The 21,972-nt window shown below is 47.6% G+C and overlaps 3 protein-coding genes and 1 non-coding gene across 7 annotated transcripts; 2 read left to right on the top strand and 2 right to left on the bottom strand.

The window, feature by feature from the left end:
* Nucleotides 1-127: 127 nt before the first annotated feature.
* On the bottom strand, nt 128-6,031 carry LOC119122134 (centrosomal protein of 135 kDa-like). The gene is made up of 20 exons (XM_037250340.1): nt 5,919-6,031; nt 5,648-5,808; nt 5,380-5,575; nt 5,209-5,323; nt 4,922-5,128; nt 4,475-4,583; nt 4,229-4,404; nt 3,884-4,021; nt 3,210-3,347; nt 2,990-3,118; nt 2,620-2,753; nt 2,420-2,503; nt 2,126-2,363; nt 1,903-2,064; nt 1,730-1,840; nt 1,399-1,575; nt 1,079-1,288; nt 595-797; nt 440-532; nt 128-272 (listed from the first exon to the last, which is right to left on the bottom strand). The coding sequence occupies exons 1-20, from the start codon at nt 6,029-6,031 to the stop codon at nt 128-130; spliced, it is 3,039 nt and encodes a 1,012-aa protein (XP_037106235.1).
* On the bottom strand, nt 1,599-1,670 carry trnap-cgg. The gene has a single exon. It is a non-coding gene; the product is annotated as a tRNA-Pro (tRNA).
* Nucleotides 6,032-6,601: 570 nt separating the features above from the next.
* On the top strand, nt 6,602-10,188 carry LOC119122215 (centrosomal protein of 135 kDa-like). Its single transcript, XM_037250469.1, has 14 exons — nt 6,602-6,923; nt 7,181-7,283; nt 7,347-7,431; nt 7,504-7,623; nt 7,749-7,955; nt 8,032-8,097; nt 8,170-8,244; nt 8,406-8,551; nt 8,679-8,817; nt 8,901-9,011; nt 9,080-9,328; nt 9,400-9,539; nt 9,670-9,768; nt 9,856-10,188. Exons 2-13 carry the CDS (start codon nt 7,198-7,200, stop codon nt 9,719-9,721), a joined length of 1,476 nt encoding a protein of 491 aa, XP_037106364.1. The 5' UTR covers nt 6,602-6,923; nt 7,181-7,197; the 3' UTR covers nt 9,722-9,768; nt 9,856-10,188.
* Nucleotides 10,189-11,026: 838 nt separating this feature from the next.
* Nucleotides 11,027-21,930, top strand: cracd (capping protein inhibiting regulator of actin dynamics). 4 transcript variants are annotated; one of them, XM_037250456.1, is made up of 10 exons: nt 11,027-11,393; nt 13,033-13,179; nt 17,072-17,219; nt 17,277-17,409; nt 17,485-17,643; nt 17,717-17,929; nt 18,013-20,032; nt 20,108-20,298; nt 20,421-20,595; nt 20,713-21,930. In XM_037250456.1, the coding sequence occupies exons 1-10, from the start codon at nt 11,261-11,263 to the stop codon at nt 20,871-20,873; spliced, it is 3,480 nt and encodes a 1,159-aa protein (XP_037106351.1). In that variant the 5' UTR covers nt 11,027-11,260; the 3' UTR covers nt 20,874-21,930. The 4 variants fall into 4 exon arrangements, with proteins under 4 accessions (XP_037106351.1, XP_037106352.1, XP_037106354.1 ...); XM_037250457.1 differs by having other exon boundaries at nt 17,488-17,643; XM_037250459.1 differs by lacking the exon at nt 11,027-11,393 and adding an exon at nt 15,427-15,542 and having other exon boundaries at nt 12,965-13,179.
* The last annotated feature ends 42 nt before the right edge of the window (nt 21,931-21,972 follow it).

Genomic DNA, 21,972 nt, shown 5'->3' on the forward strand with positions numbered 1-21,972 from the left:
GTATACTGTATCTGCTACAAAATGGCAGCTAAGCACTACTTTTGTCAAATGCAACTCATCAACTGACTCTAACAAAGCTCCCTGGCACCAGAGCATGTGTGGGGTCACTTGAGTCCAGGACCTTCTGTCAGGTAAGCCCAAATCTGACCTCTTCTTCTTGGATTGAGGTGTCGGGGGCTGGCTGATGAGAAGCGGGCTGGTGGTCTAAGGGCGAGGAGGCCCTCAGGGGTCTGAAGGAAACATCTTGCGAGGGCGTGTCCTCGAGGGCATTGCTGTCGGGAAAGACCACACCGGGATGTCTGGTCACTTTTAAAAGTTACTTTTAAAATCAAGTAATCGGTTACTAAGCTACTTTTTCAAGGTAATTGCGTCAACACAGATGACTAAGCCTTGTACAATTGAGACTGTGAGTCATCTCCCATTGCAGCTTACGGCTCACCGCTCATGGCCTTTGCGACTCAAAACTTCCATCACGGTCTGGAGATGATCGATTTTCCTCCGGAGATTGGTCACCTCCCTGGCGTGCGCCGCACTGCCGAAGCAAAACATTTGCGATCAGCAAAATCTCTCAACAAATGGGCGCCAAAGTCTTACATCTTATCGTCGGCCAGGGCGAGCTTCTGGCGAAGGGCCTTAAGCTCCGCCTCTTTCTCGCTGACCTCCTGGTGGGCTTGGAACATCTCCTGTCGACTGGTGGACAGCATGGCCTCCATGTTGCGCACCACCAGCTTCTCGCTGGCCAGGTGCTCTTTGATGAGAACCGCCTCTGTCAGAGCGTCCTCCTCTCTTGTCATCGCCTTGGCAACACACAAACGGCGAGGTGAGTTCAAATATTTGGTGACTGGACTTCAGGTATCTGTTTACTATTTTAATCATCGATAAAGAGTAGATTATTTGAGTGATTAATCAATAAATTGGATTCAACAAAAATGCTTTCATTCACATTTTAAAGTTTACATTAATAGCTATTTTTGTCATATAGTTTTAATTTGACAATTAATCGTTCATCAGAATTTAGTGTCAGCCTTTAAAAATCAATTTCTGTCAGTGTCGATTTTTACTTTTCGGACTCACTCACCCTCTCAAGTTCCATGCTCTTGAGTAAAAGTTGCCGGGCGGCGATTTCCTTCTCCGCGTCCATTTTGACGCAGAGCTCTCTGACTGACACCAGTTCGGCCAGGAGAGTCACTTTCTCCTCCTGATGGACGCGGACCTCCTCCTCGAGTTGAGACGTCTCCTGGGCCAACGTCGCCACTTGCGCCTTGTACGTCTGCAAGTCATGCATGTGCTAGAGAGGCAAAGAAATCTAGTTTTGGGTCACTTGGCGGGAAACCTCTTGAGTCACTCCGACCCTCAAGAAGACAAGCTCGCTAGAAAAAGTATGGACCGGGGTCTCACCTGCTGAATCTCCCGCACGTTCTTCCCGAGGACTTCGTGCAGATGTTGCCGTTCCGTCTCGGACGAGAGGAGCTCCATACGGACGGTACCGATAAATCCCTCCACCTGCTGCAGCCGCTGCTCCCGCTCCTGCACGTCCGAGCGGAAGCGCTCCGCCAGGTCCTGGTTCTCCTGATCCTGCAATAGCTTTTATAATAAGAGGGCTCGTCCGGGATTTGAACCCGGGACCTCTCGCACCCGAAGCGAGAATCATACGACTAGACCAACGAGCCACATTTTCATCCTCCTCTCTCCTGCTATTAGAGTCAGTAACAATCCACGTGAAGCTCGCCTTTGTCTTCAAGATGTTCTCAATCCTGGACACCATATTGACATAAGAATGGACTCTCAGTTTGAGCTCCTCCCGCTCACGCAAAGCCTCCTCCATCCTTTCATGTGCAACCTAGACGAGATGATTGAATTTGAATCAAGTGCGACTTGACCGGCGCGTATTCATGTACCGACTTGCTTCTCCTGCGTCATGGCGGCCACGTCGTCCTGCAGCCTCCTGTATTCACCGATGATCAATTCGTTGTCTCTTCTGATTTGCAACAGCGCCTCCTGATGGGTCTCCAGCAACCTCTGAGTGGCCTGCTGCCTCTCCTGGCTTTTCAGTTCCACGTCCATCTGTGATGGCGATACTCACATCAGAGGTGCGTTTTATTATTTCGGCTCTCTTCCTGAAGACGTGTGTGACATCTTTGTGTATGGATGGCGTGAAAATAACAGAAGCAACCTTCTTGCCAAGCTGCTCCTGGAGAACCGCCAGTCTCTTGGTCTTGGCCACCACCTCCTCCTCCAGGACGTCCTTTCTTATTTTCAACGCTGAGAAAGAAATGCGGAGGATCTCGGCTTCCTGCTTGTGCTGGTAAACTTGCTGACTCAGCGACTCTAGCAAAATATTTGCAAAAAATGAAACTTGTGTACTAATGGAACGAGTTCTACAGTCATACCGATGTCCTTCAGTTTTTCCATCTGGGACTGAGTGGCGAGTAACTCGTTGTTCTTCACAGACAGCATTTGTTGGAGGTCCAAAAGCGCATATTGAATCTGCTCTTGTTGCTGCCTTTAGACAAGATAACATGAATTTAAAGTTTTCGCACTGCACTTAGACTCGGTCAAGTCAAGGTCCCGCTTTGGTCTTCATTACATTCGCCCGTGTCGATACTCCCTAAAACCAACCTAAGACCGGAGACTGCTATTCTCTCTCTTGCCGTCTCCTGAAGCCCGGCATGACGAGCATCCATCTGCCGTTCCATATTCCGGTCGCGATCCCGTAGCCCGAGAACCTGTGACGGCAGCTCCGGGTTCTCCAGCTTGATCCCACAACACACAAAGAATGAGTGAGAAGTCACACAAGAACTTTGAGGGAGGAGAGCAACAGTGAGGCCAATCAATGTTTGGACCAGCACTGGAGCAGATGTCCTTGGATCGCCATCTTTCTGATTTGGATGGATAGTTCGGATATTAATTCGGTTTTTGCACATTTCTGACCTACTCCGGATTAGCGGTAGAAAATGGATGGATGCGTGGATTGAACTTCTGCGCTAACCTTCTTCAGTGAGTCTTTTTCAGTGATCAACTGCTGGATTTTTTCCTCTGCCAGTCTGAGCTTCTGTTCCAGTTTGATGGTTTCTGCAGAGGTTTCTTGGTGCTTCTCATCGTGCTTCAGCTGTTGATTCTGATTTTGATGCATAGGACATTGTTAATTCAGTGTATCAAATTTATGACCTTAACTTGATACTGGTGGTTGGTTAGCAATTTGCGCTAACCTCAAGTTCCTTCTTCAGTGAATCTTTTACAGCAGTCAACTGGTGGATTTTTTCTTCTGCCAGTCTGAGCTTCTCCTCCAGTTTTACAATTTCCGCAAAGATGTTTGCGTGCTGCTCATCTTGGTTCAGCTGAAGTATCTAATTTTGATGGATAATTAGGACATGAATTCAGTTTATGCAATTTTTATGACCTTAATTTGTTGTCCTTTGTTAGCAAACTATGCTAACCTCATGTTGCTTCTTTTGTGAGTCTTTTTCAGCAATCACCTGCAGAATTCTTTCTTCTGCCACACTTAGCTTTTCTTCCAGTTTTACAATTTCTTCCAAAGTTTCTGAGCGTCGCTCGTCGTGCTTCAGCTGACGTTTCTGATTTTGATGGATAGTTAGGATATAAATTCCGTTTATGCAATTTTACGACCTTAACTTGTTTTCCTTTGTTAGCAAACTACGCTAACCTCAAGTTGCTTCTTCTGAGAGTCTTTTTCTGCTGTCAACCGCTGGATTTTCTCTTCTGCCACTCTGAGCTTCTCTTCCAGTTTTTCGATTTCCGCTGTAGTTTTTGAGTGCTGTTCGTCGTACCTCAGTTGACGTATCTCAATTTGATGGATAGTTAGGACATGAATTCAGTTTATGACCTTAACTTGATAGCGGTGCTTGGTGCAAACTGCACTGACCTTCAGTTCCTCCTTCAGTGAGTCTTTTTCAGTCGTTGAATGCAGAATTTTTTCTTCTGCCAGTCTGAGCTTCCCTTCCAGTGTGACGATTTGTGCAGAGGTTTCTGGTTGCTGGTCGTCATGCTTCAGCTGAATTTGCTATGGAGAAGGAATTTGTAAGTGAAGAACAGATATGGGCGTCTCCCAGTACTTGCCTTCATTTCCTCCATCTGTGCATCTTTTTCTGATTTCATTTTCTGGACTTGTTCTTTTGCCTCTTTGAGCTTTTCTTCCAGTTTCAACATTTCAGCAGATGTTTTGGAGTGGTGCTCCTCATACTGCAGCTGCTTTTGCTGGGTCTCTTACCTCAATTACGGGACTCCTCCCTCGAATGTTCTTATAGTGTTCAACCTCCTGACGATAGTGATCCCTTTCTTCTTCCAAACTCTGGACAAAGGCATCCAGACGCGATGGCGACCATTCCAGTCCACAAATGCCGTATTTAGTCCGCCAACCCTCCAACTCCAGAACCAAGACTTTCTCTGGTGGACAGTCTCTTGTGGGATCACTCGAACAAAATCCAAAAGAAGTCCAAAAAGCGCTGCATCTTACCAACAGACATCATCTTCTCCACTTTGGCCTGCAGCCTGCTATTCTCTTCCTCCAGAAACTCCAACATTGCCTCAAATTTTTCATTCTGCTCCCTTAGGTTATAAGCTTCCTGGAAGAAAAAAAAAAAGAAGAAACAAGAAGACAGTTGAAAGCAGGCTGTTTCTTTGTGACTGTTGTCAATTGCCTTACATTGCTCTGATGGTCAATATTTCTCGGCTCTCGTTCACGTTCGTCTGGTAGTTCTGAAGTCTGCAATCGGGAATGAAGAGTGAAACGAACGGTGGATTGGGAGGACTACTTCAATATGTACCATTGTATTTTTACGAAGCTGATCCTCCAATTCTCTAATGACTCCCTGAAGCTTTCGGATAACGGCCTGTTGGAGAAACAAATCTTCCGTTTTTTGATGTTTCTCTCCAAAATAATCCGAGTGATCTTCATTCTCACTTTCAGATCTTGCAACTTCAATTCAGCCTTTTCCAACTTTTGCTTCTTTTCCATCTCCATCATCTTGGCGAGGTTGCGAATGTCCATGATCTCTTGACACAGTTCGTGGTTCTTCGAGGTGAGCTCGATCACTTTGCTCGAGGACTTGTGCTGCGCTGATTTGAGCTTCTGCTCCAGGGCCATGTTGGTCTCTTGGAGTTCATCCATCTGTGTCCGGTGAGACATTGAAACATGTCGCTAAATGAAATGTCTGAAGAGGGAACTACTTTCATTTATGATTATTGTACTTGGTTATTTGAGTGTCGTATGCTCTCTTGAGAATTTTCCAGCTCTGCTTTTAAGTTTGTGAGTTCCCCCTGCAGCAGATCATCAGCATTCGGCGATGCACATATCAGATTGTTTCTATCTAAGGAAGGACAGAACAGGTTTAATTATTCAATCAAGACTTCTGCCCTAACACTCCAACCCAAAGCCCTGCGACTTTACCGACTGCCTGCACCCAATTGCTGAAATTTTTCCGACGTAGTTTACAGACGAGCTTGGCCTTTTCTTTGCAGTCCTTCTCAAGGCTGTGCAACTCGTGCAAATACTGCTCGTTCAAAGACTTGAGCAAAGTGACGTCATTTTCCAGCTTCGTGATGTAGACCTTCAACTCTGGACCGAGATGTTTCACAGGGTCACCGCAGGGCTTGATAATTATGATCACACCCGTCGTGTGACTCTTACCTCTGGTCACCTGGGCTCTTTCACCCCTCACCATCATGAGCTCAAAGTGAAGCTCTTGGTGCTCCCGTGTCAGGCGGACATCACTGTTTTGGCTTTCTTTTTCCGACTTGGCTGTTGATCGTTGAGATTCGCGCAGGCTTTCCGTGGTGTGGACCAAATCACTGAACATTATACAGATGATTTGAGTTTCAAGTACGTATCTTTCTGTTTGTCACTTTCACAATCAGTTGACAATCTCACAATGATCAGAAGGGAGAAATAATGGTTGCACCTGAAAAGTTGCTCAACAAGTTGCACGGACTCTTCTCCAAGGTTGTCGTTGTACCCCAGCATGTGCAGGCGAGCCCTCAGCTTGGACCATTTTGTATCTTTGTTGCTGTCCATGGTGCTTATCTGCCACGAACATTGAAGAATTGTCAATCATTGACTTTTAGATTGCTCTGATGAATGGCATATATGTGCTTGCTGCTGTCTACTAAGCCATCATGTTTTGTGAAAATACTCAAGACAACCCAAATTAACATTTCATACATACCTGCGAGGAAAGTCCTCAACGAGACTTTGCAAAAACTACTGTATTTGTGTGTCCAAAGTTGGACCTGTCTTGTTAGGATCATTGCGTTTGTAATGTGAATGTTTTTATTTTTTTATTTTTTTTAAAGAAAGAAAAAAAATGACGGGTTTGCCTTTATGACGCGTTAAATGGGATCAAGGTTGATTGCCCTCGTGACTTAAAATTATTATTTTAATAAAACGTGCAAAACTCCTGTCCAAAATAATATTATTAAAAATAATAATATTGAAATAATATTATCTTGAACGATAATAATTACTCCAAAGTGGCATTGCCGTACAGTTGCGCCTGCCTTTTATTACGTTGGAAACCGTAGCTAGCGCAATTATGCGAGTTAGCCGATGACGTCACACGACGCTGACCGTAAACATTTACCAAGCTTTCATTTGCGGGCGAACACTTATCGTCGCCTTCGTGTTTTTCAAGCGGCGTATGTGTATATAAAACAATATTTGTAACTATTTAACGTGCCGCTCGCTGTATACTTTCGTAATTGCACTTTTAGTGTAAAGTAGTTAGGGGGGCGGGGGCGCCCTGGCTTGCAATATACCCACGTCGGAATTGTCAACTGTCAACTGGGAATCCTGAACAATTCGGAAAAATGCAGTGATGTCACTACGGAGCCACCACACGGGACGGGAAAGGCTCAACCAGCTGGGGAGGAGAATAATATGAAGTGGCCGCAGGAACATGTCACCAGAGGTCAAATTAAAATACCCTATTATTAATCTGATGATACCATGCCAACGTTGTTGTTGTTGTACTACAGTCTCACACCTCCATAGGGCTCCAAAGTTGGGGCCTGCGCTTTCTTGCAAAAATGTAGTTTTTTACTAACCAAGTTTCTCAATTTTATCCTATCAATCATCTATCTATTGTGACATTCAACAAATGGATGAATGAAACGTTTAATAAACCGCATTATATTCCTGTCACATTTTTGCTCATGTGGAAAGCAGCTTGGTGTTCCTAAAGAATGCAGACCCATGAAGTCAAAGCTCTTCCTCCTAAATCGCCTCATCATGCGGAAGGAGATGACCGACAGCGGCCGGCAGATGGAAGGTTTGTTGAGAAGCCAAAGTTACTTTTTCTACTTGCACCCTGTTTCATTTTTATTTTTGCTAGGCTTCACGGGTTGCAGACAGACATCACCAAAGTCAAATCGGACCTGGACAATGCCCACGGGTGTATAAAACTCTTACTCACCCAAGTCAGTTAACAACTACTATAGCTCTGAGTTGTTCATGTTGTCACTGAGTTCCCCCCCAAACACTTATTCTAGGTGGCTGAGAGGGACAAAGAGATCAACAATCTAAATCATGCACTTCAGGGACCCCGGGACGTCGCTTCGGAAGCTCAAAACGACACCAATAAGAAACTGATCGGCTATCTTACCCTTCAAGTAAAGCCACTTTATTACTAATCCAATGATAGTTCACAATCTGAATTTTTAAAGCTAATAAATGTTCATAACATGGCACTTTTTTTTATTTAAATGACTTTATTGCAAATGATTTCATCACACAGGTCGAGTACCTGCAAGAGAGCAACAAAACACTGGAGCAGAAGCTGGAGGAACTGCAACACAAATCTTCCACCGAAGCGGCCGACCTCTCCCTGAAGAACATCCAACTGTGTCAAGAGCTGACGCAGAAGAACGACATCATGCAGAAGACCAAGATGGACAAGAAGAGAGTGCTGGATATCGCTTACCGGAACTTGTCTGCTTCCAAAGTGAGAATACTCAAAGCAGGAAATGAGAGAAGAGGCCAAAAAAAAACAATCTTATCCATTTTCCTTGTCTTCATAGGAAGTCATTATAAGTCAGCAGGAAGTCATTAAAGATTTAGAGGAGAACCTTTTAAAAATCAGAGCGGTAAGTTAAGAATAAAAAAAGAACTTGTGAATTGAAACGACCTCATGAAATCTTGTGTTTTTGTATTCTCAGGACCCCCTTGAGACCAGTTCAAGTAGTTTACTGAGATTAGATCGGATTGTTGACCTGGAAAATGCCGTCCAGAAGGTTACGTTTCAACACATTTGAGCCATTGTATTCATCTAAGATGTCTTGCTTGTCACCGTTGGACTTTTCGTGGGAAACACAGAAATGTTTCAATGATGACACAAAAGGAAACGTATCCAATCAGATGCACTTGAACAGTTTTGACGTGTTGTGTGTTGAAGCTGGAGCGAGAGAGGTTGGAGCTACGTGCAGAGCTCTTGCTGCTGAGAGATGGAAAGTACGATGCAGAGCCTGACGAGCGGCACCGGGACGGTAGGAAGGAGACAGCGCCGGGAACAAAGCGGAGAAAAGCAACTCGTGCTCAAAGGTTTCTTTTTGAAATACTTGAGTTGAGTTGTTTGATACCAAAAGCATTCACTTTGCTGTGAATAAAGTTTGGTGGATGGATACTATTTGTATTTTCGTTTATGGAAGAATATTGTCTTTTGCGTTAGTCAACTGCAGGGGGCGCCAAACAGCCGCCAAAGGGATCTCACCGGCCTTCCAAAACAGCTGGATGAAGCCCAAGAAAGCGTCGTGAGAGAGAACATGAGGTTACAAGATGACCTAACCACCCTGACCAAAGAGAAGCAAGTAATAACAGTCATCATCTTTATTCCTTATATTTAAGTGTTTTTTTTTTTTTATGCCAAAACACCAAGTTGTATTTTCTCTAGGCTGCACACGCCGGGATGGAGGTGGTTTTGCGTGAGCGGGATGAACTCAAGATAAGCGTGCGCTCTTATATTAATGCCATGTACAGGATCGAGGATGTGCTGAGGACAAAGGCAAGCGATTCACAGCTAAACTCAGATTTCTCCTCTGGGTTGTCATCTGACTGAAGTGTAAACCGCAGGATCAGGAGAATTTCGAGCTGGTGGAGCGCCTGCAAGCGGCGCAATCGGACTTGCAAGCGCGGGAGCAGAGGCTGCGGCAGGTGGAAGGTCTCGTCGGCGCCATCGGCGTGGACCTGCGCAAAGCCCACGAAGGGCCGGCTGCGATCCTTTCCGACCTGGCTTACGTCCGAGAGCTCTGCGCCAGACTGGACACGGACAAGGAGCTGGCCACCTGCGAGCTTACGTCCAAAAGCGTGGAGCTCGCCATGGTGAGTATCAACTGGGCAATTATGAAAGAAAATCACCATGATGTTAATAAGGAGTTGAATTCTTTTTTCAGGTTAAAAAGGAGCTGGAGAGTGAGAAGGCCACCGTGCGCAACCTCGAGACGCTGCTTGCCGCTGCTCTTCAGAAGGTCAGCGACAGAGAAGCCAAGCTGAGGGCGCTACGAGGCAGACTCACCCCAGCTCAGAATATGACGTAAGCCAAATTGTCATTGCTAAGAACATAAATCAAAATACCTTTTCCACTGACTGACTTGAGGTGTTGCTGATTTTGTTTACACACATTTTCATTGGTTGCGCATTGTTAACACTTTGCTGTTTATCAGCGGCGACTGCAACCGCGCGAGAGAGGAGACCAATCATCAAGTACCTCAGTGACGGACGGAGCCCAGCGACCGAACGAACGCGGGATCCACCGGGGAGCAGTGAGTTACCAGGCGGATGCGTTTCATGCAGTCTCGCTCAAACACATCAAGGTAATGTATTTTTCTTTCTTTCTGTCTGTCTGGTAGGACTTGGCTTTGGATTCAAATAGGCAAAATGAGACTATTCCCATACGTGGACACCCCTGTGAATTTCCCGAGCACTGGCTACCCCGTCACTCAATGTATAGAGTCCCATTTGATATATATTATATATTTATATATTATTTATTTTTAGATTCCCTAGCCTTTATAAACAACTCAGCCGTATATTTGGCTCCAATAGTATAACTGGGCTAAATGCACAGGCATGCCTGAAGTTTGCCAGTGAGTAGCAATTGAGCAAAAGACATCAAGCATTTTTTGTGTACTCCTTTTCGACAGATATTCAGTCTCTTACCATAATCTACAAATATAAACATTTGAAACGGTTCATCGCAATGTACGTGCTTCAAATTCCAAACGGGATCAAATTATGATATGTTGAGTGAAAATAATCCGCAACCTGCTGACATTGTTTGCTGTGCGCTTTAGTCGGATCAACAAAAGTCACGAGACGTCTCGGGTGAAAATGTGAAGAGTCTTTATAGAAAAGTAGAAAAATAGAGAACAGTACAAATTTACGAAAGACCTGATGTGACATGGGGAAGAAAACGTGTCATTTTGGCTACAATAAGAATCGATGCCACAATGGCCGCCATTTTATTTTCTCCCCTTGTCATGTATGGGCCTTGCGACAAATGAGCCTTTTAAACACGAATCCAGTTCATTTTTTTCAATGCCGGCAGTGCTCAGTGCTCGTGTTTGGGAACTGATACGCGAAGATGGAGAAGTCTAAAATGTACTTGGGCAGGAGCTCCCTGAGGAGCTTCTGCGGCAGGCTGCATAGGTAGTAGTGCAGCGTGTCCGCCGTGACGGGTTTGTACCACGACTGCCTCGCCGGGAAACTGACGTGCGGCGGCGCCCCGACTCTGCGCAGCACATCGTTGGCGTCCCGCGTCAAGTGCTCGTAGGAGCCGATGAAGTCGTAGTGCAGCGCGCACGGCTGGCACAGGTTGTACATGGGCATCCAGTGGTCGTTCATGCGCTCCACGTCCTCGTCCAGAAGGTAGCGAACGAACTCGGCGAAGGTGACGTCGTCACCTGCGCTTTGCGAGCTCTTTCCGCTGGGGCTCTTGCGGTAGCGTTTGACGATCTCCACGCCGTACTTGCGCTGGAACGACTCGATCTCGCCAAACTTGTTCCTGTAGGCGGAGAGCAGACGCTCCATGGGCTCGCGCACGAACATGAACTTGAAGTAGTGCTGCAGCCGGTAGCGGATCCCCTCCGGCTTGAACGAGGACAGAAAAGTCAGGTCGTTGCGGTGATCCATCTTGATTTTGACGTCCACGTTCTCCAGCGTGCCGCCCAACACCTTCAGCACGCGCTTCCAGTTGGAGCAGGCCACCTTGGGCACATAGCAGTACAGGAAGCGGTACTCGTCGTTGACCAGCACATGCTGCAGCAGCGTCTTTCTCTGCTGAGGCGTCAGCGACCACAGGCTGTGCGGCATGTTCTTCTGGCTGCACATGGACGTCATGGTCCGGTTTCGGATGTCCTGCAGGATCTGGACATGAAAAGGATTGCAGGTGAGCATCAGGTATCTTCAGTTGGTTATTCTAAACAGTTTATATTGGTTTTAATTTCATAACATTCCTCTTGGCTGCACATTAGTACAGTACAGTGCATGTTCTTAAACTAACTTACTGCTCATATACAGAGTGTAAGCACTTTTACCGCTCCTGGTATTGTGTATAAATTAATAGCAGCAGAACTTATGTATTAGTCGCCCCCCCCCCCGCCCCCTCCCGTCTCTCAATTACCTCAACCCCCGGGCGGGCAAGCACCACTCCCTTACCTGCGACTCCACGTCCTCCGCCGCTCGTTCCTGTTGGCTCATGTGCCGGCTGACATCGACATTCTTACTTCCCCGGGGTGGAGGAGTCTCCACGCCGCTGAGCATTCCTTTCTCGATCATGAGCAGCAGGCCTCCAGATGCGACGATCACCAGGAACGTCAGCAAGGACGGCAGCACCGCGGCGGACGGGCTCCGAAAGTCGCCGCTTCTGTTTGCCCTGTCCGGCCATCGGGGAGCCATCGCCGGATCGTCCGACACGTTATCAGGCCGCCTCTGAGGAAGTTGGTTTTGAAGATAACTGGCCAAGAAAACAACTGGCTCAGAAAACAAAACCCGTTGGATGGGTTATCTACCACGTACCCATAGTTAACTTTTCTTCAGACAACAACCACGAGTAGCGTTTCCTGTCAGATTTTCAAAATAAAAGCCCCAAGCTAGTTTGCAAAAAAAAAAAAAACGGCAATAATACAATCGTGATGATGAATGCTGAATATGTTTAGAAGACACCTTAGATGGGATCCGCGAGAATTTACGTTCAAAGGATGATAATCTGTTACGTTCTTGATTATTGTATGACAGTTGCTCTTAACCTTTTTGGAGGTACCGAACCCCACCAATTTCATATGCGCATTCACCGAACCCCTCTTTAGTGAAAAAAATATATATATTTTCAAATTCAAGACATAAATGTATTTTACTGGTGCTCAAAATGAGTCGTACACAAAAATCACCTTGTTCAAAGAACAAAACCAACACAACGCATGAACTCGCAACAAATTACATACCTGCAAATCAGTGTGACTTCTCCTTTTGCCTATGCGAGACCAATTCAGAGATGCGTCGTCACGAATTTACACGCTAAATCAGGTGTGTTCGATCGAATCCAGGTTAAGAACCACAATGTATGTATGATCAAATGTAATTATTCCAGACTGGAACTTCCAGTTACGTTGAGCCCTTACATTCTAACTCCTCCCCTAAAGCCTATCAGCATGATTTAAAACCACATTCCAAGTGATTAATCCGTTGTGCACAGGCAACAGCACTAGGACCACATTCATTATGTTTTTGATTCACACGTCAGAAATTCTTAACCTTAACATGGTGGAGAGCAAAAGCAAAATCTTCTAGAAAACACAAATGCTAACAGCAAAAAAAATATGCAGTTAATATCTGACCAGTGGCAATCATGGCCACCCCTAGCCATTATAATAGGACCGCCCCTGTGGGAGCATAAAATAGGGCGATTGGGATTTTTAAAAAAATATTTCTTTATTGACCGTCTCTATCGTGTACTACTGTTTTAACAAATAAGTGCATGCTTTATGTTTTCATAGTGACTTCCTCCTTTCCTTTTTCTGCCTCCCTAGTGTGCCTCACCACACCCTCCTCCTCCTTCAGGCGCGTGCAGCGGTGCGTGTGCATGCTTCTCGCTGTCTGGTACGCGCATCCTCCTCATCCTCAGCGGCAACAAAAGCGTCGAAGACACAACGGGAAGAAAGCACCGAGCGATCGCCGTGAGTCTTCTCGCTTTCTAACCGTCGTGCGATGACCTTGTCACCGCATCCCCACACCTCCATCCATCCTTCCACCCCTCCATTCATCCTCCCTTCTGACGCGGGCACGCGCAACGTGCGTCAAAACGTGGAATTCGGACGCGTGAACGCCCTTGTTCGCGGGCCTAATTGCCGAACGGCTTTGTGTGCGCGAATGAACGCTTGTTTTGACAAACATCCAGACAGACGGGTATTGAAATACAACCAACCCAACCCACAATTGTGCTGATGTGGAATCCACGCGTGACCCGTCGCCACCAATCTGCCATTTCAAATCTTCCCCGGTGGATCCACGCCTTTTTTTTTTTTTTTTAATTAAAGACGTCTGTTTGTCCAAAAGACAATGCATCATTTTGGAGATATGGAGGTTCGGAAGGCCGATGCTTGCACCCCCCACACACACACACACACTCCCACACCCACCCACCCCTGCTGAAAACGCAATCACGCATTTGTTTTTTTATTGTGTGTTATTAATAACCGAGGCTTCATTACTGTCATGTGGTGTCAGGATGACATTATGACAAGCTCCCATTTGAATTTATAGAGCTCTCATAGACAAACATAGCTCCATCTTCCACAGTTATCATTGAGTTATGTTAAACCCAGCACGGATTGTTGTGCTATGACGCCCAAGAGCAAATGTTTGTGCGTGTGCTTGTGTTGCAGTAGTGCACAGCCGTCTGCACGTTGCAGGTTGTCGGAGTCCTGCAGGTACAGATGCCTGAGCACAAGGCGGGGGTGGGGAGGGAGGACCATACGGGGCGAGTGGGAGCATTTCGTCAGGCTGTTGTGTAATTATAAAAACAAATGTAGCGGCAAGTAGATGAACGGGCACTCGGACTTGCTTTGAAATAGTTGTTAAATGTTGACATTCCATGATGTGGTGGGAAATAACATCAGGTTCAAGGATTTGGTCAACATGCAGGCAGCACAGGTCCAGTTGTGTGAAAAAGTAAAATCGCTTTGTCACTCAAGTAGTTGCCGTGTATTGTCACTTCTTAATTGCCAATTATCTCATGGCAACCCCAAAGCTACAATGTGAGGAAACTAAGCAAGGTTGCGCTTCCAGATGTGTAAATGACTTAACTGCGGTGAGCCACATCATCAAATAGCTCCCCCTCCTGTTCACACAACCGACGGCTTTGTGCGCGTGGGTCTATGCCAAGGATGAATGGCCTTCTGTTCACACTGTGCCTTTCCAGCTGCCGGACAAAGTGTCACTTTGTGCCTCCTCCTTGCAGCATCGCTATCGGAACACACACACAAAGACGTATATCAGCTGACCAGCTGCGTTATGAAGTCGTAAGCAATGTGCACTGACCCCGCCGCGCACTCCAAAGTTATTATAAAGTTGAGAAATGAAAAATGTTTTTGTTAAAAAAAAAAAAGAATTTAAATGAAAGTGCTCAAAAAGTACTCCGGACTTTTTAAGAAGAAAAAATGCACTAAAGCAAAACAAACCATTACAAACTTGCACTAAAAAAACAAAAACAAATTGAAACTAACTAATGAAAAACACAAACAGACGGACCGACAGACAGACACCCAAGCAAACGTCAGTGCACGCGACACCTGACTCCAGGTGATGCCCCAGTTGCGCAGTGACAGCAGGCAGGTGGAACAGACCCGAGATAGCCTTGCACACAGAGCTGCACGGTAAGACTGCCGTTAAAAAAAAAAAATTGACAAAAACAAAACGTATCAAGACCCCTTACGAGCTCTTTGTATCTTTTGTCTGCGTTTGTTTATTTTTGCTTCCATAATGTGTTTTGCAGTGTTCCGTGCACGCTCCGGCGCTTCGCTTAATCGCCGAGTGGAAAATCTCATGTCATGCGATACACGGCGACGCGCTGCCCCCCAAAATTTACAATATTATTCCTACTCGATACATAATGACGTAGGAATTTGCAATTATTGGATGACAAGTGCTTCTTCTTATGATTGAAAACCAGTTTTAATTGTATTTGAAAGGAGTTTAAAGTGTGTGGAAAGGCAAAAACTATATTTTTTTAATAATAGACTTTCACTTGTTGCGGGTGGTTCTGGAATGTATCCCTCGTTATGATTATTTTTATTTGTCGCTTGGCCCCGCCCCCTCCATGCCCCGCCCCCTCCACGCCACCATCATATTCCATGTAAGCCGTGATACTAACTTAAAGCAGTTTTTTTTGTGTTTCTTGTGACCGTTTCCTCCTTCCAACTAAGCCGCCGCAGAGGCCTCCGTCGCGTCCGCCTCAAAGTTTGCAAAACGAGCCCGTCCATGTTCCCTAAGGTTTTACTGCAGTGGTGCGCGGCGCTGTCGAACTGCGCGGCTCAACTAGGTAAAACTGTGACATCCGTCTGGCAAGAAAAAAAAAAAACGCAACACTGCTTTTTGCTGCTGGCTGTGGTCACCGGTCGCCGGTGAAAAGCTTTGCGATGCTTTTGCGTCCGGCATTCATGGCCGCGCTTTCTTCCATCTCATCGCCACTAGGGGCGTGTTTTTTATGAAGGTAGATTGGGGTCAAAAGGTTTGTACTTGAAAAAACAAAACCTTTGACCCCAATCTACCTCCATCGTTTTTGTTTTGCTGCTGGGATGGAAGACCAATTGTCACTTCCCATGCATCTGAAAAGTGCTTCTGCTTCACGTTTTTCCATTTTTGTTTTGTTTTGGAATATGGCGGTTTTGCCCCACTATATTACTATTTTTTTTTTTTAATATATTTTATAGTGCAGTGAACCCAAGTTATTACGAGGGATACATTCCAGACTGAGGTGACTATCTGCGAGACTGTATAAAAAGCACATGTGTACCATTGGTCCAGTTGGATGTACCTCACCCATCTGCAGTTAAATAAATTCCCACGCTTCCTTCATCCCATAGTAGCCAAGGTGCCGCGGTGCAACCATGGCGACGGGCGCCACGGAAACCGAGCCCGGCATGCTTATAGAGCAATCCAAAGGCACAGGTAAAAAAAGGAACCAAAACCTTAAAGAGACAGTGTGGTGTTTTTTCTTGCTTCTCTGTCTCTTTAAGAGCTGCATGGTGTGCGTTGAAGCTGGACTTGAGCTGCTTGTGCTGGTTTTGAATCTTGGAGAGAGAAAAGAAAAAGCCTCCTGCTGTTTTCCCGCCGTCCTCCCTCGGGCTAGCTTAGCCTCCACCTGATCGGCTGCGTCGGATGTCCATCTGGCGTGAGGAACCAGCAGGAGGCTCCGGTGGGGGTGGGGGGGGGGGGGGAGGGACTTGAACATGAGCGAGCAGAGTAGCTGGTCCTTTCTCGTTTCACGCATGAGTGTGTGAGCGCGCCCATGGCGGTGCATTAAGGTCTTTGTTTCCTGGGCCAGAGAGAAAGAAAGAGGCAGAAGTACGAAGCCGTATTATTAAATTGTGTGACCCAATATTTACAATTAGTCCCTAAAATAGCAATAACATTAGTTTATGATGAATTTATACAAAATTTAGGCTGTATTCATTGCTGACTTTCTAAACGAAAGAAGGAAACACTGTACACTATCAAAGCATCCATAAAATAAGGATTTCATGACTTATTAACACATTTTATGGTTCCGGCTGGAGCTTTACCCTCAATCGACGGTAATATGATGCTGATTTAGCATTTGATAAGAGATTCACTGCTTTGCCCGGCCTACTTTTTCTCTGTATGGGTTTTTCTTTTCCCCACTACGAGCCAACTCGCTGTCTATCTGCTTTCTTGTCACGTCATCCGTCTGTCAATCATTCAAAGCCACACGTTCACCACAACCCCGCCTCCCTTGCTCATTATCTAACAGAAGATATATCTAATATAAAAAAAAAGATATCATACGCTTATCTCGTGACTTTTTCTCTCACGCGTTTCCGTCGGCAGAGAAGCGAAGGCGGCAGGGGAAGTTCCAACCTTTCAAGCGCCTCTTTGGGAAGAAGAAGCAGAAGAGGGAGGCCCAGGGGGGCTTTGATGGGGCGCAGGTGTGCAATGGCGTTGTGTCCGACGACGAGAATGCCAGTCAAAGTCTAAGGTCCGTCTGTTCCTGAAAATCGAAAGTGTTGATGGAGCATTAACAAGCTGTCCGTAGGGAGCTGCAACCCGTCGGATCTCGAGCCCTCTCGCACGATAGCATCTTCATCCCGGAGGAGTCGGCCAAGCAGGCCGGCCTGGATCACGCCATGTCCCAGGAAAACGTCTCGGACAAAGTGAAGAATCTGCAGGTGAGGTGACAAATAGCAAAAAGATGACAAGAGCACACAAAAAAACCACGCTATTCCATTTCTCTTCATACTCAGAAGCAGATCGCGCAGACTATCAAGTTCGGCCAGAGGCCTCCTTCTCTGAGGAGAAGCGAAGGAGATGAGGGAAGCTCCGATGAGGAGGAAGCTCCCCAGAGTCCTCTGAGGGTGACGGCCCAGGTTGAAATATCAGAGCCTGCAAAAGCGGAGCCAACGGTAATCCTGAAAACACTCCAGCTTCATTCTCACCTGGGTGATGAAGTTCTTAATAAATGTATTTACCTTCTAGGTCCAAGCGGTCCCTCAAGCAAAATCACACGGCACCCCTGTGAAGTCCCCCAGGTCCAAAAGAGTTCTCCCGCCCGGCGGTACCATCGAGTCAGTCAACCTGGATGCCGTTCCGCAGTCAGCGTCCTTCCTGGACAACACGGCCGCCAAGCATAAACTGTCCATCAAACCCAAGAATCAGAGGATTTCACGCAGGCATCGGCGGTTCACGCAGGTAAGGAATCCGAAATTCCAAGGCCCATCTCGTAATCCTCACAACCTATAAATACTTTTGGAAATCTACCCGACTTACTCTAGGACCTCCAGGAAGTTTCCATCCCTGGCGTGGTGGAGGAAGACGCGGAAGTGGCAGGCGTCTCCACAGAGCGCCGACGCAAATCATCCACGGAAGAGTCCCTGGAAGCCCTCAAGAAGCACAGAGCAGAAGAGGACGCACTAGAAGCAAAGTGGAAGAGGGAGCTGGAGGAAGAGGAGAGACGGGAGCGAGCAGAGCAACTGAGGATCGAAGAAGAGCGTAAGCAGCGGGAGGAGAAGGAAGAAGTAGAGAGGAGGCTCCGCGAGGAAGAGGAGAGAAGGAGGAGGAACGAAGAGAAGAAGCAACGAGAGGAGAAAGAACGCAAAGAGGAGGAGGCGAAGAGAATAAGGGCGGAGCAAAGAAGGAAGGAGGAAGAGGAGGCGAGGAGGCAGTCGGAGCTGGAGGCTCAGCGACTACGTTTGGAGGAAGAGGAGAGCAAGAAGAGGAAGAAGGAAGCCGAGAAGGAGAAGCTACGGCAGATCCAAGAGAAGCGCAAACTGTCGGCAGAAGAAAAGGCGGACGGTGGCTCGGATCCTCAGGAGAGGAAGAGACGAGCCGAGGAGCTTCGCTGGAAGGAGATGGAGGAGCGCCAGCGGCCTTTCTCCTTCCAAGTTTCCTCTGGAGAAAAAGAAATCCTCTTCCCGAAGGTTAACCTGACGCCCGTTACGGCAACCTCCGCCATCCATGGAACCACTGTCCATCAAAGAGAGCGGACCAAGTCCTCCTCTGAAGTACCGGACTCCCCCAACCGGCAGACTTCTCCTTATGTCCCTCACACCGCCATCTTGGTGACTGGCACGCAGCTGTGTGCCACAGCAGTCAATCTGGACCAGATCAGGGACCCTGCCTGCAAGTCCCTCCTAGGTCTCGGCGAGGACCGGAAGTCCCAGGGAACGCCACCCGCCAAGACCAAGACGAAATCCCTCACCGAGTCCGTTGAGACGGACCCTGCCGGCGCAGCCGTGCTGGCTGAGTGGGCCACCATCAGGTCCAAGATATTCAAAGGTGTGGACGAGGGCAGCGAGTACCCAGACCCGAGCAGGAGCCAGCCCCAAGTCGAAGACCAGCACGAGTTTGCCCACACGCACCTGAGGAAGGCCACGTCCGCCAGCGCAAAGTTCTCCATCACGCCCGCCAAGAACAAATTTGGAGATTCAAAAAGGGATTCGGAATGTTCCACTTACAGCACGTCAGATGATAAAGCGGGAGAGGATGCCGCGTCGTCCGACGCGTCTGCTTCCGCCTCGCCGGCCGCAAGCCGGAAAACTCAGAACAGGACGAGTAAGACTGTCCGCATTGCAGAAAGAGCAGCGGACGAGTGCGTGTTTGCCAAAGACCTCCCGTCGTTCCTCGTTCCCAGCTCCGGAGTCAAGGCTCGTGATCGTAGTGCCTCGGCGGAGCCCGAAAGCAGGGTGAAGGCCGAGGAACCGAGTCGGGACGGCGGGGACACGTCGTCGCCGTTTGGCATCAAGCTGAGGAGGACCAACTACTCACTCCGGTTCCACAGCGAGCAGTCCATGGAGAAACGGAAGAAGCGCTACAGCGCCGGAGACAGCTTTGACGGCGTCCCGTCACCCTTGACCCCCATCGATCTGGACTCCGACGCATCCCAGGTCTTCTCCGACCAATCCAGTCCGGAGTCGCCTCCGAGAGAAGCCAAGTACTCCCTCGCCTCAGCCTCCCCTGTGATCCCGAGGGCAGACTCGGGCAAATCCCCCAGCCCCACGCCGCGATACGAAGAGGACCACGTGCCCTCCAAGTCGTTGCTCTATCGCAGAACCCACACCTCGCCCAAACCTGCCGAAGGAGTTCTAACCCCTCCTGCGTCGCCGCTGCTTAAAGTGAGCCACGGTGAGATGGAGGATTCGGCCGGCCGGAGTCCTCCCACGGCGGTCAGTCAGCTGCAGCGGGGCAACCAAGGCCATGGGGACGAAGAACCCAAGGAGAAGAGGTCTTTCTTCCAGTCCATCAACATTCCCTGGAGGGACAAAGTGGACAGGAAGACCGAGCTCATCAAAAAAGGTCAGTCACCTAATCCACTAAGGTCCTGGACTTGTCTGTCCCAGATCCAAATTGTCTGTTTCCCTTCCCCTACAGAGAAACCGTCGCTTCAGAGCAGGCACTCCCTGGACAGCGCCAGAGTCCAGGAGAAGGAGACGGGCCCTCTGTGGATCACGCTGGCGTTGCAGAAGCAGAAAGGATTCCGGGAACAGCAGCAGAACCGCGAGGACCGGCGCAGCCAACGGGAAGCCAAGCTGGCCGAGAAGCAAGCCCGGGAACGAGACAGTGTGAGTTGAGTCCGAGTGTCGTTTGCGACCGCAACCAGGAGTCAGAGAGCAGAAAAACAACAAACTTCCAGATAGTTCCTGTTTTGTACTGAATGGTCATCTTTCCACACGCCGGTCTTCAGCTAGGCTTAGCGATGACAGTTAGCCCCACGGAGAGCCGAGGTGGAAGCGCCAGCGTCAGTATGAGCTCTAAAGCTCAGACGCCCGAAGAACCCAAGAGACCAGACAGCCTGCTGGGTCGCTTCGAAAAGCGAGAGCAACTGAAGAAAGCCAACACGCTGCCCAGCTCTGTCACCGGTAGGTTCTCGCACTCTGCACTGTTCTTGACAAGAAGTACCGATTCTTGCGTGGAATAAGAAAGACAACAAAAGTATTTTTAGTCTTGGATGACAAGTTTGTCTTTATTTTTGGCAGTGGAAATAGCCGACTCCACGCCGTCGCCCCCTGCTGTCAAGGAGGTGTCCAAACGCTTCCCGGCCGTGGACTCGCCGCAGGTGTCAACTGAGCCCGCCTGGCTGGCGCTGGCCAAGCGAAAGGCCAAAGCCTGGAGTGACTGTCCTCAGATCATCAAGTAACAAACCCCGCCATCAATCACCCCATACACCCTCTAACTCACTGTATCAGCGGTCCCCAAACAACCAAGCTGTGGACCGATACCGCACCGTGGCGTATTTTTAAAAAAAAAAAAATGGATTCATCCTCAAAATTAGAAAATACTTTTTTTTTTTAAATTAAAACAGCTTTGCATCTTCCTGACACAGTCATAAAAAAGCTACTAAAATAAAACAATTATAATGACTAAAACATTGCTTCTGGTCCACGGCACTAAAAAAAAAAAAAAAAAAAAGTTGGGGGCCGCTGCACTCACTCTGCAACACACACACACCAGCTCTGCATGGAGAGACCACACGACTGCACAATGACTCCCATGACACTTGGCTGCATTCAAATATGATATGAAAAGGTTGCAAGCATGCAGCTCATACACAGATAACACATTTCGATCGCTTTTGTGGCCAATCACCGGGATTGTAAATACTCAGCAGCCTCCGGTGAAGCTCGTCAAGATGGGAAAAAGTCACGAAGGGTCTCGCAAAGGGCTAGCAGGGCTATTTCCACTGTGTTTGTGACGGAACGGAAGGGGGGGTGGGGGGTCGTGGGGGGTTCACCCGCCCACGCTCGGCTTCCGGTCACTTCCTGCTTGCTGTACAATGTAGATCGGGGGTAGGCAAAGGACGGTGTACATTTTTTTTTAAATTCATTTACAAATGGGCTGGTTACAAAATGTAGCTGTCCATTTTAAAAATGAAACGTGGCCCTTGAGTACAAAGGTTTGCCTACTTCTGATGTAGATCCTGTTTGTTGGCCATCATCATCTTCATCACTTCCTCGGTCAATGTTCTTCCTGCCGTAACCATGTGCAACATATGTACTGTATGTAAGACAGAGCCTTCTGTTTCTAACCTTGCTGGTGTACGCAATGTTATGTGTAACAAAAAAAAAAAAAAAAGTTTGGTATTATTTGCACTTTTGGCAGGGGTGGGGTCTCCCCCAAAAAAAAAACATGAAGGGAATTGTTCAATGAAAAAAAAAAAATGTTATGAAGAATTTAAATAAAGAGGTCTGAACTGATTGGCTGCTTGTTGATGCTACTTTGACAATGTTGCTAATCGG

Source organism: Syngnathus acus, chromosome 4 (assembly GCF_901709675.1).
Source record: "Syngnathus acus chromosome 4, fSynAcu1.2, whole genome shotgun sequence".
NCBI lineage: Eukaryota > Metazoa > Chordata > Actinopteri > Syngnathiformes > Syngnathidae > Syngnathus > Syngnathus acus.

Coding starts and splice junctions, on each gene's coding strand:
- LOC119122134 (XM_037250340.1), bottom strand. CDS start 6,031: ATGGACAGCAACAAAGATACAAAATGGTCCAAGCTGAGGGCTCGCCTG. Junction 5,324..5,379: donor GCAGGGCTTTGGGTTGGAGT/GTTAGGGCAGAA, acceptor TTCCTTAGATAG/AAACAATCTGATATGTGCAT. Junction 533..594: donor GCCCTGGCCGACGATAAGAT/GTAAGACTTTGG, acceptor TTGCTTCGGCAG/TGCGGCGCACGCCAGGGAGG.
- LOC119122215 (XM_037250469.1), top strand. CDS start 7,198: ATGCAGACCCATGAAGTCAAAGCTCTTCCTCCTAAATCGCCTCATCAT. Junction 8,552..8,678: donor AAAGCAACTCGTGCTCAAAG/GTTTCTTTTTGA, acceptor CTTTTGCGTTAG/TCAACTGCAGGGGGCGCCAA. Junction 9,540..9,669: donor ACCCCAGCTCAGAATATGAC/GTAAGCCAAATT, acceptor GCTGTTTATCAG/CGGCGACTGCAACCGCGCGA.
- cracd (XM_037250456.1), top strand. CDS start 11,261: ATGCTGCAGCAGCGTCTTTCTCTGCTGAGGCGTCAGCGACCACAGGCT. Junction 17,644..17,716: donor CTGCAAAAGCGGAGCCAACG/GTAATCCTGAAA, acceptor TTTACCTTCTAG/GTCCAAGCGGTCCCTCAAGC. Junction 20,033..20,107: donor GACCGAGCTCATCAAAAAAG/GTCAGTCACCTA, acceptor CTTCCCCTACAG/AGAAACCGTCGCTTCAGAGC.